Source organism: Drosophila virilis, chromosome 3 (assembly GCF_030788295.1).
Source record: "Drosophila virilis strain 15010-1051.87 chromosome 3, Dvir_AGI_RSII-ME, whole genome shotgun sequence".
Lineage (NCBI taxonomy): Eukaryota > Metazoa > Arthropoda > Insecta > Diptera > Drosophilidae > Drosophila > Drosophila virilis.
In genome coordinates this window covers 8,301,619-8,318,480 of record NC_091545.1, presented here as the reverse complement: position 1 = coordinate 8,318,480, position 16,862 = coordinate 8,301,619, and the positions used below count along the sequence as shown (strand labels likewise).

At 43.2% G+C, this 16,862-nt stretch overlaps 3 protein-coding genes across 13 annotated transcripts in view; 2 read left to right on the top strand and 1 right to left on the bottom strand.

The window, feature by feature from the left end:
• Fhos (Formin homology 2 domain containing) overlaps positions 1 to 16,862 on the bottom strand; it is a 74,355-nt gene that overhangs the window by 3,544 nt on the left and 53,949 nt on the right. For 5 of the 11 annotated variants that reach the window (XR_001450359.3, XM_070208429.1, XM_070208428.1 and 2 more), the window contains 11 exons: positions 7,928 to 8,037; positions 5,231 to 5,289; positions 4,974 to 5,158; positions 4,673 to 4,896; positions 4,386 to 4,607; positions 4,065 to 4,327; positions 3,863 to 4,000; positions 2,898 to 3,677; positions 2,515 to 2,713; positions 465 to 849; positions 256 to 402 (listed from right to left, as the gene is read on the bottom strand). Coding sequence is in view for 9 of the 11 variants with exons in the window: in XM_070208429.1 (XP_070064530.1) it covers positions 256 to 402; positions 465 to 849; positions 2,515 to 2,713; positions 2,898 to 3,677; positions 3,863 to 4,000; positions 4,065 to 4,327; positions 4,386 to 4,607; positions 4,673 to 4,896; positions 4,974 to 5,158; positions 5,231 to 5,289; positions 7,928 to 8,037 (2,712 nt within the window). In the remaining 2 variants the exon portion in view is untranslated. Of the gene's footprint in view, positions 1 to 255; positions 403 to 464; positions 850 to 2,514; positions 2,714 to 2,897; positions 3,678 to 3,862; positions 4,001 to 4,064; positions 4,328 to 4,385; positions 4,608 to 4,672; positions 4,897 to 4,973; positions 5,159 to 5,230; positions 5,290 to 7,927; positions 8,038 to 14,136; positions 14,494 to 16,862 lie in introns of those variants that run through there. The other 6 variants (XR_001450360.3, XM_002046743.4, XM_015175692.3 and 3 more) reach the window with 5 other exon arrangements.
• Positions 1,206 to 1,740, top strand: Acbp5 (Acyl-CoA binding protein 5). Its single transcript, XM_002046745.3, has 2 exons — positions 1,206 to 1,349; positions 1,421 to 1,740. Exons 1-2 carry the CDS (start codon positions 1,344 to 1,346, stop codon positions 1,658 to 1,660), a joined length of 246 nt encoding a protein of 81 aa, XP_002046781.1. The 5' UTR covers positions 1,206 to 1,343; the 3' UTR covers positions 1,661 to 1,740.
• LOC6623438 (acyl-CoA-binding protein homolog) lies at positions 1,852 to 2,331 on the top strand. The gene is made up of 2 exons (XM_002046744.4): positions 1,852 to 1,966; positions 2,021 to 2,331. Exons 1-2 carry the CDS (start codon positions 1,961 to 1,963, stop codon positions 2,264 to 2,266), a joined length of 252 nt encoding a protein of 83 aa, XP_002046780.1. The 5' UTR covers positions 1,852 to 1,960; the 3' UTR covers positions 2,267 to 2,331.

Sequence of the window (16,862 nt, the reverse complement as noted above, 5' to 3'; positions counted from 1 at the left end):
TAGATATATCCGCAAACAGACCGTTGACATATAGAAAATTATTTTAGAACATGTCCAGAAATAAATGGGAAAAGAATACAAATATCATTCGCAAAAAATTGTGTTATGCAACATTTATACTAAGATAAAAACTACTAAAAAAAAATTAAATAAAATGACTTAATATTGTTGTCAATTGAATTTTGAGCAACCCTCGCGCCAATACACACTTGCCGGGAATACCCCTAACGTCGTTAGACGTTATACAATACGCACCTTGGTCATCAAGTCTTTGGCCCGCGACTCAAAGAGATGCTCGAGCTTTTGCGTGTCCACATTCGCATTGGGCAGCTCATCCCAAATGGTCTTACCTATCACCTGCGGTATCATGTCCTCGCGCACTTCCTTCCAGAAGAGCTTGACCTGAAGATGCATAGCTTAATCAGTTAGTTTCTCGGTGGGTTCAATTGTGGGAGTGTACACACCGTCTTCTTGTTCTTCTTGATGGTGTTGTTGCCATTGGCCAGCTCCCCGTTGATGGAGCCGTTCAGTGAGCTGTTCACGCTGTTGGTCAGGCTGCCGGCACCGTAGCCCCCGTAGCTGAACATGGGCGGCGGCGCCAGGCTCGGCGGCATCATAGGCGGCGGCATGACCATGCCACCCGCCTGGGGAGGCGGTGGTGGGGGTATGCCAGCGCCGAGACCACGCGGCGCCAGCACATCCTTCTCATCGTCCGAATGTAGATCGGTAAAGTCCAGATCACACAGATTCAATGGACGTGTCATATTCCGCACCAGCTCCTCCCAGTGCAGCTCGTTCTCCGATTTCTTCGGCTCAGCCTTTTTCAGTTCCTGATCAACGCTCGATGATCTGTGCCATATACAGAGATATATAGATATAGATAGTGCAAAGTATCAGCATTATTGCACCTCCCTCTTTGGTCAAGCGAGCTGGACTTTTCGATTTTATGATAACACGATTGCAACCGGCCCATAAAGCTTATCAAAATTTCGCCTAGCAGCAAGATAAGCGACCCCAACGATAGCAAAAAGAAAATAATAAAAAATAAAAAGACGACTTTCTAGATTGGAAGATCCCTCGGATATGAGTCTATAATTGATTAGGTATTTCGTATAGCTACCGCCCCCCCTTTAAAACTAACTAACTACTGCAAAAAAGTTGCATAAAATGCGACTCATAAATTTCTAAAGGCTGCCAATTTACGAGCATTTATTTTATGACTCTGCTTATTTGATTTGACTGCGTATAGAAACGATAAGATTTACTTATATTGCGTGTGTCGCCTATAAAAAGAGGCGATTTGAGCGCTACAAATCATAGTCTTTGCCCAAATCCCAAGCAACATGGATGTAAGCAAAGCGCAAAGCTCTTCAAATAGATAATATTCCTAATCATATTCCCAATTTTATTGCCTTTGCAGTTCGATGCAATTTGCGAAAAGTCCAAGGCCTTCAGCAGCAAGCCGCCAAACGATGTCTATCTGGAATTCTATGGCCTCTACAAGCAGGTGCATGTGGGCGATGTGAATATCGAGAGGCCCGCCGATGCGGAGGGCGCCGCCAAATACGATGCCTGGCTGAGCCGCAAGGGCATGTCCACGGATGCGGCCAAGGCAGCCTATATTGCTCTCTATGAGAAATACGCGCCCATCTACACTTAAGTTGAGTTGCTAATACCCTGTTATAAAAATAAAAGTGGCACAGCCATTGCTTAGTCAGCACCCAAAACTGATTAACTAAATGCGAGACCTTTGTTCGTTTAATATTGGCAATTAAAGTTTTGTGTTTTATATAGCCGACATTTAGTAGGGCTTACCACACACACACGAACCCGTTGGTATCGATATCTAAAATATAAGGGGGTCGAATGTCATAAATCGCTATCAGCTGCCGGGTTCTAGTATAAAAAGCCGGCCCCTTGGCACAATTAGCACTCATTAGCAACCGGAGCATAAGACATAATGGATGTAAGTACATTGCAAATTGTTTATGCAACCCGCTTGATATAAACTTCTGTGCAGTTCAACACCGCCGCCGAGAAAGCCAAGAACTTCAGCAAGACCCCCACGAACGATGAGTTCCTGGAATTCTACGGTCTTTACAAACAGGCCACCGTTGGCGACAACACCACCGCCGAGCCTGGTGCACTGGATCTGAAGGCCAAGGCCAAGTGGAGCGCATGGTCAAAGCACAAGGGTCTGTCCAAGGATGCCGCCAAGGCTGCCTACATTGCCACCTATGAGAAATATGCGCCCAAATACGCTTAAATTACGCGCGATGTAAACCAATTGACTAAACTAATAAACGCCAGATATTATGCAAAAAAAAAAAATAGATAAAGATTGTGATCAAATGGACTTCTACAGATTTCTACAAGATATAAGTGGCAAGAAACTATGATATCACGGTCGAAATGCTTATTGCACCTTTAAACTTAAAGATTAGGCAACTATTGATAGCATACGATTGATAAAATATCTATGAAGTGTGTGAATACATTGAAGCAGGCACTTACCGTGAAATTTCACCTTTGCTCTTGCTCTTGGCAAGCCCCTCTTTGGCTTTCGATATGAGGCCAGACATGTCACCGACTATGGCCCGACTGCCGGGCACCTCCTGTGTGGGACTTGTGGGCAGATTGCATAGTTTCTGTGTCAGATCTTTGACTGTATGATCGCGTTTCAGCTGCATTAACATTTCCTTGTCCTCCAGATCTATGTGATCAAAAAGAGAAAATGACTTTTAAATTTGGGGAACGGGCTTTTTTCGATGGCGCTGAGAAGTGTGCAACGGCAGCAAATTTGATGTTTAGTTTGAGGCTGCGTTTGAAAGTAGGCAATGCATTTTCATGTGGCGCTCTTAAAAGTAGGCAACGTATTTTGTAAAAGCTGCACCTACCTGTCGCATCCATAGCTGCTTGAGGCTGTGGCTCTGGGTTAGTACTGGTTAGGGTTCTAGCTGCATTTGGCTGTATGGGAAAATGCCACCAGCCTGGCGGTGGTGGCGGCGGCGGCGGTGGTGGTGGTGGTGGTGGCGCCACAACCGCCGGCTTGTGTATGGGACTCAGCGGTTCGGGTGCGGGCAGCGCATCTGCCTTCAGCGGCGTCGAGCTGGCGGGCGCAAATTCAAAGGCGTTCAGCGTCTTTTTGGGACTGAGCACATCCTGTGCTGTGGCCACCAGCTGATGCTTGGGCGATTGGCTGAGCTGTGTGTAGTAGTTGTTCAGGCGATTGGCATCGTTCTCATACTTTTTGTAAGCACTGTCCGTCTGCTGTATGTTCTTCATGATGCCATTGATCACAGTTGCGTTGCGCTCCCGAAAGAGATTCTTTTTGGTAAGGAACTCATTCTGATTGTTCATATTATTGTTGGCCTTGTCGAAGCTGTTGTTGATGATCGAGATGCTCTGGCTGCCACTCAATAGCTGCTTGGTGGGGCTCAGCAGCAGGCTGTTGTTGGGCGTGTCAATGTGGTTGTTGTGGGTGTGATGGCTATTGTTGTTGCTATTGTTGTTCTGGATATTGTTGCTGATGATGTTGTAGGGCGTGGGCGCAGGCAGAGGCTGTGGCTGTAGCTGTAGCTGTAGCTGTGGCTGCGGCTGCGGCAGCTCAGATTGCAATGACTGCGGCGGGCTGTCGCCGCTTTGTATGGTTGCAGGAATGGCGGTTACAATTTGGCCTTGGCGTATGACAATTGTGGGTGACATATTGGGTTAGCATGAGCAGCGGGTGACAATGAGACAACACGCACACACATACACACACACACACACACACATTAGCATGGAGAGAGAATCATAGTTAGTTTCGTTTGTCGAAAGCAGCCGGCGGCAAGCAATTTCCATTCAAGGCACAAGAACTTACCATAGCTTTCGCGCAGCTCACGTGCCGCAAAGATGCCATTGGCGGCCGCCTCCTCCTGCTCCTTGAGGAAGCTCTTGTGCCGCTCGGCGCGCTCACGGCGGCGTCTCAGTCCAGGCGTGACGCCAGCGCTATCCCTTGCTGCATTTAGTTTGCACGTGAATCGATTGCATTTCTTGACTGGGCATTAAAAATGTTTGCTTACGCTTCTTATCCTGGAATATGCCGTTGCCGAACTCTGTGGAGTTTGTGGAGCCGGAGCTGTCGTCCTCATCGAGCGTGGCCTGCGTGGGCGTCATGCGCAGCACCGTGGTGGGCAGCACCTTGGTCAAGGGCGCCGGACTGTTGTCCGTGCTGTGGCGGCGCGACTTGCGGCGCTCTGTGGTGCCCGAGCCGGGCCGATAACGTTGCGTCTTGCGCAATGAGTTCTGCGGCAAACGCTGGCCATCCGATTCGCCATCCTCGAATCTGCAAAGACAGTTGAGTTAGTTCTCTGTTGTTTTGGAGTGTCTGATAGTGTGCATACTTCAAGACGGCCTCGTACAGCTGCAGCTGATCGAGCAGATCGAGATCTGTGCCCGGCTTGGACATGTAGCGCTGTATAACCGTTTCCATGCCCTGCTGTTCGAGCAGATCGCTCTCATCATAGAAGCTATCCTGATCCGTGAGACCCGCTAGCGTTTTGTTGATCAGCGACGTGGCATAGATCACCAGCTCCGCATCTGCATTGTCGTAGTCCTTAAGCAGTCTGCAACACAAGAAGATGTTCGAGTGATCAATTGAAGCCAAACAACGATCGATGGTCGCTCTTACCTCATAATATTGGCCCAGGGCAGTGTGCCTTGGGCTTTGTCGACCGCATGAATGGCGCTCACCAGCACATAACAATTGGACTCGGCATATTCCACAAACACGAGCAAAAGCTTAAGCGCCGTCTTGACCACTGATCGGTAATTGGAGGCGATCAATGAGTACAGCCACTCCATGGTGGGCTGGTGCTTCATGACGCCATTCATGCCATCCACATAGAGCATGACCTGATGCATTCAATGAATAGAAATAACAAACAGGCTGGGACCTGTGAGCCGCTGATCGCTGTACAGCGAACGCTTACCTGGCCAAGAGCACGCAGTATATAGTTCTGATAGTTCTGATCGGCGCAATTGCCCACGCGCACCAGGCAATTGAGACCGCCCAGAGCGACGAATGCGTGCACCAGATCCTTATCCTCCTGGAACACCTGCTTGAGCGAAAAGAGGGCGCGGCGCAGATCGCTGCCCTCCGATGAGAGTAGTTTCTCTGCAAGTCAATGGGTACAATGAGGCGTATGCGCAACGTCTCTTAACTTAGTCTTTGGACTCTGGCACTTACCTATTATGGCATGAACGCGTACGCTCAGCTGTGTGCGAACGACCAGAGAGTTTTTGCGACTGGGCCGAAGAAGAGGCAGATAGAGAAGGGTAGAGAGAAAAAAATTGATATTAATTTTGTATGTAATTTCATTAGCAATGCCAGCAAAACAAAGGCTAAAACTAAGAGTAAAAAAAAAAAAAAAAAAACGAACGCGGGCACAATGGGTTACCGTGTGGTTCATTGACCAGTTAAGAACATTGATTACCCGCTGTTTGCTGCCCAGTTGTTGGCCATAATAAAAGTAATAACAAACGACGCAGATAATTGAAAATGGACTATGAAGCATCTGAGCGAACGTAGCCGCCAATAAGTCGAGCCAAGAATTCATAATGAAATGTGGTCTCAGCTGGGCTCAACGCAACACCCAATTCGACTCAAAGTGCACACGGCCAGGCCACACCTGTGTTGGTGTGTGTTGACTGCTGCTCAAATGTGTCTGTGGCTCAGTTGCAGATTGACAACCCAACCAGCCAACGAGCCAACCAGCCAACGAGCCATCGAGCCATCGACCCATGCGAGCGAGCCGCGTGCCTGCCTTGTGGAATTTTGATGCGAACTGAGGCGAATGATTTGCATGCGAGCGCGCTTCCATGACTAATACGATAAGCATGATTAGTGACCGGACCCAGCCAGACCAGACCCGAGACCCGAGATCCGAGAGCAGACCCAGTCCGCCTAGAACACTCATTGGCGCCAGTAACTGGAGTGCACAACGCCTAACTGGCAACAATTTGCACAGACGCGGCGACATATGCATTATAATTTTATAATGGTCCGAAGATGGCATCAGCTGCCGCAGCTGAGTGCAGCTAGTGAAAGTCAGAAATAGACACGACACACCACATAGTTGCTACCCTCCGACTCCCCTGACAGGTTCTATTAATCCCATTATTTGAGCACTGCCTGACTTGGCATCACGGCTGAGGAGCAGGCCTTCAGCTACTGAGCTTGGCCCTTGGCCTGACGCGTACGTCAGTTACTTCGGATGCGATCTTGTGCCTGACATCACGTTCCTTGGTCAAATGATAAGAAACCAAGATGTACTCTACAAAGTAATCACGGCATATACGAATCTAGCTGCTGCAAAACTATCGATCATTGTAGCTATCGATAAGTAATAAGATAAATAAATATACTCAAAAGAATGCCTTAATCTTGAGAATATGTTAACATTTTTTTAAAAAGTGAACACTTTTCACAATCGATAGCTTCGATTGCTAATCGATTTGATATTTAAGTATTGTGATCGATTATAATCGAGTAACATATACCGCATGAAAACTAACCGATTAATGTGTTATTCTAGACAATTTGTCGGACGTTATTTTTCTATCGCTTTGCAATCGATATCTTCGATAGTTAATCGACAGGTTATGATTGGTGCTTTCAACATTGTTATCGATAATTTTCCAGCAATTATGCATGCATATATTAAATGGAGACTTTATGATTTCTGTTATATGCTTAACAATTTAGCGGATGTGACTTCCCGTTAGTCTGCGTAATCGATAGCTCTGACAGTTGGTCGATTGATAATGAATAATGACTAATAATAATCAATAGTGTAATCTACACTTTTCCCATAATCATGCATAAAATGAAAACTATCTTATTTCCGTTATATTCTTGAATTTCCCGTTTCCATTAATCTTACACGACTCTGGTTCTTTTCCTCACACAGTTCGCGAGCACTTCCATTTTTCAATTCACTCTCAGGCATTTGCACTCATTCTAATGCTTGTATATGACATAATAAACCAAGCTTGTATGTTGTGAATGGCTTATAATCAGTTAAGAGTGTGTCTGCTGCCCACTTGGCTGCCACCAGCCGCCTCTTGGCGTTCTCCTCCGCATGCCAAAGAGATCATGCGGCGCATACCAAAGTGACTGCTAGACCAAGAATCGGGCCCGATCTCAGTTATGAGTTGTTCGGAATTAAAAAGAAATATATATAACTATGCCTACGTTTATATTCGAAGTCTTTGTGCTGCTGCTGCTGCTGCAAATGCAAATGAGGCGCAAGTTGCAGCCAAAAAATCGCAACAAGTTGCACGTACGAAACGACAACGATGCCGCGGAGGCATGCAAATGCCTGACGTCTGGCCCAGTGAGTAGCAACTGCCAGTTGGCAGGCAGTTGGCAGCCAGGTAGCCAGAGCCAGTCTGTCAGCCAGGTAGTCAGTGCCGGCGCAGTTTCCTGTGCCACAGATAGCGACATTTTTTATGGCCAGAGCCTGACAGCCGCTACGCCAATATCTTTATTAGCGAATGGAGCAGGCGGCCGCCTAGGTGTACGAGTGTGTGCTTGTGTGCTTGTGTTTGTGTTTGTGTGTGGTGAAAGGCTAACAGCCGCAGCCACCCACGAGCAGCTGCCCCAGAAACCCAGAGCTGGCTGTCCAGCCTGCGCAACGGAGCCTGCGGACTTTCCCGCAAAAATGGGTTCAAGGTAAGCGCGTGCCACAAAAGTGAAAATCGCTGACAACAATTTTTCGCACAGTTTAGTTAATAAATCATAGCGGCTTTTCCAATTAAACTGTGTGGGAGACTTTTCCGCGCAGCTGGATAAGAAAACATAACAAAACACTTGTGTATTTGTGTGTAGGCAGCTCTCATTAGGAGCTGTGTGGGAGTGTCTGGTGTGGCATGTGGCACTTACCTGGCTTGAAGGCCCTCGATTTCCTCGGTCTGTTCGGCCAGCGATGACTCCAGATCCAGATAGGCGCCAAAGTCACCATCCTTGTACACCTGAATAGCTGCGTCATCGATCTGCAAGTGGACAAGAGCAGAAGCAATTATAATTAAAGCCAAAGTCAAAGTCAGCGACAGAAGCAGAGGCAGAGATAGAGGCGGCGGCACAGTCAATGCGAAAAGTAAGCGACTACCGCGCTACGCAGTAAAAGTTGTTTATGGCCGGGCAAAAAAGAGAAAGAGATGCAGATGCCAACGACCATAGAACATTTTTGTGAGTGACGGGCTGCATTGGTTGAAAGTCGGCAGACGATTTCGTTTAGGCGTGCAACGAGGACGCCAACAGCAGTCGCTCTTGCCACTTGCCACAAAGAAGCTGCTGACGATGTGGCTGTTGTTGGTTTTGATGATGACGTCGCCTTCATTGGCATCGTCTGCTGCTGCGTTTGCTGCTGCTGGTCACCTACTTTTCTCGGAGCTGCGCTTTCAGTTTTCAAGCTGCTGATTGCCATGGCCAAGCGCTTGATTGATCAAATCGTGCGAGCTGCAGCTCAGCTGCGACTTATAGTTGGGTTCAGCTCCTGCTGCGTGCACAAATGCGCTGATTGACGCAGATCCACTCCGACTGCTGCCCCTGCCCCCGCCCCTGCCACAGTCGCTGTCTGCTGCTCTTTCAGCCCGTTTTTTATTGGCGCATTGAAAGTAATTATTTGTGCATTTACAGAACAATTACCGGACAACATGAAATTATGTGTGTCGACGCTTGCTTAATGTGTGAAAAAAAAATATCCAACTCAGCTGCAGCAGCTAAAGAAATCTTGGCCATCTCCCATCCGGGTAAAGATTACACATACGCCCGTTTCGGGAGTGAGGGGGCACGCTTGGTAACGCCCAGTCGAAAGGGAATTAGCTGCAGCAGAGCGCAGTTGGAGCTCGCTGCTCCTAACTCTTTGTGGTGCAATTTGGACACACCCCCAAACACAACAACAACAACAACAACAGCAACAACAACAACAAGAAAAACGGCAATGCGATTCATACCTAAATCGCGTGCCCCAAGGTTCTTGTCTTTCATAACTTTTGACGCTGCACCCAGAGGCCATTTGGTAAATTAAAAGCTTGCCAGAGACGTTGCCAGCCAATGGCCAATGACTTTTTAGGGCAAGCCCAAAAGAATAGAAATATTTTCAACATATGCAGCAGTAAGTAAATGAAAATACACCAAACCTTCATCAAAATAATGGCTATATATCCATTAGGACAAGAATGACAGAACTACGTGTACTCTATAGAATTGAATTCATGAGAATTGGATAGAAGGGTGCAACAATATGTATTTAAGCAGTTTCTTCTTCCTATACAGTCTAGATTGGAACTGTCTATGTAGTTTATTGAGTTCATGAGAATCGCATAGTAGGGCGACATCTTAGCCAATTTATAGATTTAAAGTATTTTATATATTATATTATTTATATTTTATTATATAGTGAATTCGTGGGAATCACGCAGAACGGCTATATTTAGAAATACGATATTTGTTGATTAAATTTTAATGTATAGTTAATAAGTATAGAAACGGGAAGTTATCTTTGGGCTATGGACATTCTCATGGAAATGATATTCTACATAATAAAAGTCAACAAAGTTGTTGAGATCAAGCGATAGTAATATTTATTGTTTTAATTTTAGACTCGTATTTCCTGCTGACGAATAAAAATAATAAATATGCACTTTTGTTCTGTGTAATTTAGTCACAACTTCTACCGAAAGCTAGCTACTTATTTAGATGACTCGCCCAGTGCGGGTAGACCGAATGATCCCAAAATGATTGACTGGCGGCAAAGTGGAACCAAGCTGTCTGGCTGAAGTCACAGCTGCTTATCTCTCGGGTAGCTGAGTATTTCTTTTACCGGGTATGAAATGAGCAAATGTTATTTCTTATAGCGAATGACGACAACTACATATCTGCGGAACCAAACTTCCTGCATGTTGATTCGGTCGCACATAAAGAAAACTTTCTAGAGCAATGCGAAAATATGTGTATATATATTGACATAACTATTTTGGCATTGTTAAAGCGTGATATTTATTGAATTGTGTCGAATGCGCGAAATAGTGCCTTTGATATGTATGCCTACAAAGTTTGCATTTTATATAAGTCAATCCGACAATTAAAGGCAAAGCAAGTGTTTGCATAGAAAAGAAATCGTAAATAACCTCAGGCATAGCCAGTTGTTGGCCATATGCAAGTTTAGTTTTGGCCAAAAACTATATCGACTCGTTTGTAATTTTATTTTATTAATATTTTATTTTCGTTTTTTACATGCGAACACGTTCATTCACAGCCCTATGCAAATTTTTTATAATTTTTTATAGAGGCGGCTTCAACGTATTTTTTGTTGTTTGCTGTTGATTTTTTGAGTGAAGCATGACAAGTTTTTTAATCAAATTGAATTTCGCATATGGCTTTGGTTCATTTTTATGTTTTGCTGGACATTCGAGCGAGTGCCAAACACATAAAAAGCCGGCTATTGACACAGTTAAGGCAACGAGCATAATAATCTGGTTGGGCTGAAAATGTGTGTGCTCAAAATATATTTGCTCTGGTCGGGCAAATAAATAATATTTATTTTCGACTGATAATAAGCTGCGAAGAAAATGTGTAATAAAAGGCAGTGAAAAGCAATTAAAAGCAATTTGGGAAATCAAATAAAATGCATAAGGTATTTATGTTTAAAAATAAAACCAATTGGCAGCTAATCAAAATAAAAACTAATCAAGTTGTGGTTAATAAGCTAAGCTATTTGGTTTTACAATCAATTAAATTGACTGGCCATTGAATTTGAGAGTTCGTTTTGGTTGAAGAATTCGCTTTTAACAAATTGATTGCAGGCACTTGAATGTTTTTATGCAAAATTCTCCGGCTCGTGAGCTTGATGAATGGCTCACACTTTTGCTTTCCAATCAATGCCGCTGCCCGCGGTTTAATTGACCCCAGGCTGACCGCAAAAAGCCAGGCATGCTAATTGAAATTGGAAACCTTCCTCAACAAAGCAGCGCTACTTCAAAAGTTTCCCGAGTTCAAGACGTTGAGTCAACAGAAACTATGCAAATTATTTGGGCAAACAGCAAAAAGATGCGTAAGCCAACGGCGCGTATGCTTCATATTTAGGCCATATAAATGCTGGTCTATAACAGGGTCTTTGTGGCATTTCACAATTGCAGGCAATACAAAATCGGTAATTGAATTATTTGCCGATTTGTCGATTTGTTCAATGTGTGAATGACATATGTAAATGACGCAAAGACCGAAAAAAACCACAGCAAAAACAACCACAAAATCAAATCAAAATAAACAAAAAAAAAAAAATAAAAATATAAAATAAAATAAAACAAGAAAAGAGCGCTGCGTCGATTGACCGCAGCGAAAAAGTGATTATTTATAGGTGTAGTTTATAGAATTGAGAGCTGTTCATGACATCATCGAAGATTAGAAATCAGCATTAGAGGCGAAAATTTATGAATCCATTGTAATGCGCTAAATTTAACAAGTTGCAAGCGAGTCACCCCCACTCCCTACCTCTACTCCTCCTTCTCCAGCTCAGACCCTGTCCACGTCTCTATATGGACTGCGGAGCTGCTGCTCGCTGGGCTGACTAATTGGACAAATGGCATTCACAGCTGCCGCGCCTGCCACATAAATCTGACTACGACAACATCCTGAGCCAAGACAGGGAAAACGAAATAAAAAAAAAAAAAAAAGGTAGGCAAACGAGAACGTTGCATTTCCTTTTGCGATTTGCTCATTAGAATTTATTGCTGCCGCTTGTCAAGATTTACGTATCCTTGCACCGAGCGAGCTCCAGATGACAGATGACAGGCAATGGGGGCCGCTTGCTTGGCCGAGTTGCATGCAACATGGTGTGCAGCGCACGATCCAAGCCTTGGCTGGACTCTGTTCGCTGGCATTTGCTTTTTGCAAATTAGTCAAAGTCAGAGAGATCGGCGGTACGGAACAATGGCTGACTTAGATAATTGCTGGCCAAGGCTTTCACAATGCCAATGAAAAGTGCTGTAAGTTGTTTTTGCGCTGCGCTGCGCTGCGCTGGCTGTGCCCCCTCCCAACTTCCAACTTCCTATTAGTTGCAACAGATTGTGCGATAGCAATAAGTTAGCCGCAGGCCCACAGCCGGCTGCATCATGGCTGCATCTCCCAAGCCGAACCTGCCAAAGCCATTGTCTTGCGTTTGCCCTCACTCACAGCGCCTGAACCTGGAGCCTAAGCTGTGTTAGGCTCAGCTGCCCGGCATTGCAATGCATCATTTGTTAAATATTAGCAACAATAAAATATAATAACTGGCAGCCAGAACAACTGAGCGTCAGTCACTAAACGCTCTGGTGCGCAAATAGCAGGCCCTGTATGTCAAATTAACTGCGGAAATGTGTTGTCATATATTTGGGACGCAGAGTCTAGAGGTCAAAACATGATCAAAAAGGTATCGTTTATGCAAATCGCTTTAGGGTATGACTTTGGATGTCTTAAGACAACATATTTGACAGGAGCTTTGACAAAAAAAATAGGGCTTTACAATTTTAATGTTGATCTTGGGGTCAAACCGCAAATCTATCCTCTATGAAAATCGGATCAGTTAAATGCAGAATTTACCTAAGCTTCGTAATATGCAGAAATGGTTACTTCCATAAGTATTTGACATTTATCATGTATTTATCATGAACTTGGCTTGTCTATAGTCGAAATTTGAGACGACAATTTAAACAAGAAATTTGTAAGAAGTTTTAGTTTGATATTCAGAAAGTATAGTATATATTTCATCAACTTGATAGTAATAATTCCAAAATAGCATTACATTCATATTTGAAAGCATTCCAGAGAATTGCAAATAGTTTATTCATTTCTTGCATCGCATTTGCCTCTATTATTTGCTGTACGAACAACAATTGCTCGTCTGCCGCTTGTTTTGTCAGTTCATGTTTATATTTAACAATTACCTATTTGTAAATGTTTCAGCTGTTGCTTTGAAAACTAACTCATTGTGGGTTTTCCAGCTCAAACGCGCTGCGGCCTGCTCTTGACCTCCAAAGTCGTTTGACTTTAGATGATACATATATGCATATATATATGTTTTTTTTTTTAGCTCAATTTGCTAGACCATTGTTTATTTTCATATGTTTTAATTCTTTGATCTTTGATTTCCACGCGAAATTTATGACTTTGAACTTGTATTTTATGCAAACATTATTTTTGGCTGAAGCTACATGATATATATATATATACATATATCTATATAAAAATGTATTAATATGTGTATCTGACTCTAATCGATAAATGTGTATAAACGGGCTATGTAAATTGCGTTCAAATGTCGTGTGAGACCGAAAACCGCAAATAAAAACTTAAGTTAAAACATTTGTGTTTTTATATGCCGAACTACACTGAGTCTGCCAAGTCTGCGCACAGTTGCTCTCTGCTAACCATTTAAGCCAGCTTAACACTCCAGCTTTATTTTAATTATGCACATTTTTATTTAATTTAACAATGTAAGAAATATTTTAGCACCAACTGTGGGCACATTTTATACAGTAGTCAAAAAATCGCGATCTTCTCATATAAATATAAGACCTTCGACTGCGCCATACGTAAACGAAAAAAAAATTAACTGCAAAAATTTTAAAATCCTGATAAGCTATATCTATAGGTAAGATAACTATATATGTAAGTATGTATGCATGTGTGCATGTATGCATGTGTGCATGTAGGCATGTATGCATGCCTGTATGTGCATGCATGCATGTATGTGTATGCATGCATGTATGTGTATGCATGCATGTATGCATGTATGCTTGTATTTTAGAAGTACCGAATAAACAACAACTGATATTTGCGAACAAAAAATAAGTCAAATACCGTTTAAGCTAACGCAAAACAAAAGAGAAACGTGGAAGATTCCGATAAGATTTCGGCCGATAAGTCGAGCAGGCTTTGTTTTTGTTATTGTTTTCTTCTTGCATCTGCTGCTTTATTTGCAGCGTAAGTAAGCATAAATGTAAGTACGTGTATTTAATGGGAAAATTGGGTTTATTGTTTAACGGATTTGTATAGAGTATGTGATGTATATGTATGTATGTATATGGTAGAAAGGGGCAAATCATCCTTACGCTTTGCGGTGCATTCAACAGCCTCAGTATGGTGCCCAGCTGCGTGGCCAGGGGCATGGTGGTGGCAAAGGCGTAGGTCGGTGCACGCACAGGTATGGGGAAGGCGGTGGTCGCCGACAGCGGATCGCTATCCAGCAGATACTGCACACGAAAGGTGATTAGTTCGTCGGGTTCCATTTTCACAATCATTTTGCCAGCAGCAGCACGAAACTTTTCGTTAAGGTATTCGTCTCTATTTATTTATTTTTTTCTTTCGTTTTACACACGTTTATTTGATTTTAAATATTCACTTTTACACACATTTTCACTGCAGTTTTTTTATTTTTTATTTCATTTTAATTTTGATTTCCCGCTTTGCTGCAATGAACATTTCACATTTTCGTTTTCATTTTCATTTTGATTTGTCTGCTTGCAATTTATTTTAATTTTGATTTTTATGAGCGTGCAGACCAAAACTTCCCCCAAAATGATATTCCCAAACGCGTTGCATAATTGCAGTGACATGATCGTCGCTCTCTTTCTCTTTCTCTCTCACACACACACACACACACACGCGCACGCACGTTGCGCAATCTTATGCTAAACATTGCAAATGTGGCGCTGCCACGCCCACTTCTCACACAAATAATCGGAGACATAAATATATACATATGCTGGCATGTGGTTAATTGCTATGCGAACCGGCTCGCACTGCACTGTAAATATTTGCCTTGATTTCTGGTTCAGCTCGCTCTCCACATGGCCAGCTAATGGTTGTGTAACTTTCAATTCAATGTCAGTTAACTGGCCAACAGAGCCGCCTATCTCCCCACACCCCCATTCCACCACATCCCATCAGAGCGAGCCAGCGAGACGCTCTCTCCCTCTCTCAGCACATCAGCATGCAATGCATTGCCTCAAATCAAAATCAAAAGCAAATCAAAACCCAAAACATGAAGAAGACAACAACAACAAAAAGGCAGAAGCAAAAGCAGACCAAGTCGTCAACTTGGAGCGCTCTTCATGTACCGCTAAATGGCTGTCGGAATGTGCGTAAGTTGTTTATGCAAATCTACTAGCTGTAGTTGTTGTAGTCTCTTTTGTTGTTGTTGTTGTTGTGGTTAGACTGTTGCCTTTGTATTGGTGCTGGGTCTGTGCTTTATGGCCAGCTCGTTGGTAGCTTTGTGTGCATATAATTGTTTATAACGTGACTCTAATGAGCTCTGCTCCAGGCTGCCCTCAGCTCAGTTCTCTCGAGCACTTGTCTAACTGACATTGAACTCGTGGCGGGGCGAAAAATTGTGTTGGAAAACGATAAAAAAAAACGGGGTGGCCAAGGGTTAAGCAACTTGCAAGTGCAAAGAGAAATGGGAACAAAGAAGTGCAGTTCATCAACAAGAATAGAAATCCGGAAGATAACAAAGAGTGAACAAGTTTGCGACAATGCGACAGAGCTTTCGGCTCAAGAGAAAGACAATGAGCAATAAATAGATAAATAAATAAATGAGAGAAAGACAAAAATGAGCTAGGCTTAAAAATTACATGTAAGCTTTCGTGTTGTCTCTTGTTCCCTTGCAGCGTCACATTGAGTTCATTTATTTATTGGTTCTCAATGCTTGAGTTTTACAACGGTAATTGAAGCTCAGAGAGACTTTTCAACTCATTCTCTTTATTACTCATAGTCTGTTCTCAATGAACAGTTTTTAGCCTTAAATTAATGTGCAAAATTCATTGTCAGAATTTCAATTGTAGCTAATTAAGGCTTAGCCATAATTAACATTTGAGTACTGTAAGTAGCCAGACTGCCGTATACACAATAAATCTTACTTAACACACACACACACACATAAATCTAATTCTTTTCGCGGCCCATTCAGAATACGTTCGTGTTTGTTATTGCGTATTGCCAATTTGCTTGCGTACTTCGGGCCGCCGTGTTGGCCAAACAATTTTAATTGCCGCTTTCGGCGCAACAAACTGCAAACACTTTGTAATTTGTGTGCTACACACAACGTGTAATTATTAAATATTTGCTACTAACTCGCCACTTTGGGGCCTAAACGCAGCTGCCAATTGCCAGCTAAAAAATAAAAAACCAAAAAAAAAAAAAAACAACCGAAGGCGGCTTTTGAAAAGCCACAAAAAAAAAACTGCGCTTAATTGCAATAATTCATTGCGAAGCGAAGCAAACAGCGCAGAGAATGCGAAATAAAATTAAAGCGAAAGCCATAAAAAAGCTAATAAAGTACCGCACAACAACAACAACAACAACAACAACAACAACAACAACAGCAAAATGAAATAAAAAGAGTTGTGTAAACGTAAACAGCTGTTGAGCAGCGCGAAAGAAGTTCTCGAGAAATGCGATTCAAAAAGTAAAATGAAAAAATACAAATAAAAACAAAATCGCGTCATTAAGTGTCGAGGGTTCTCAACAAAAAAACAAGCAGAAAGAAGCGAAGAAGAGAAGAAAAGAAAAGGAAGTGCGCACAAAGCCCGTAACAAAAGCCAAGTCCAGTGTTGACTAAAGAGGAAAGCGGCAGAAGGACAGCAGCGGCATTTAGACTCTCTATACCCTACACAGGCGCAACCATCATTCTGTCAGGAGATATGTAACGCCTAGGCAGAGATCATAAAGCTATATATATTCTTGATCAGCATCAATAGGCGAGTCGTTGTAGCCATGTCCGTCTGCATGTTTCTTTAAATGATAGGTCGGGAATTAACTTATTGTCTAAATAGTTTTC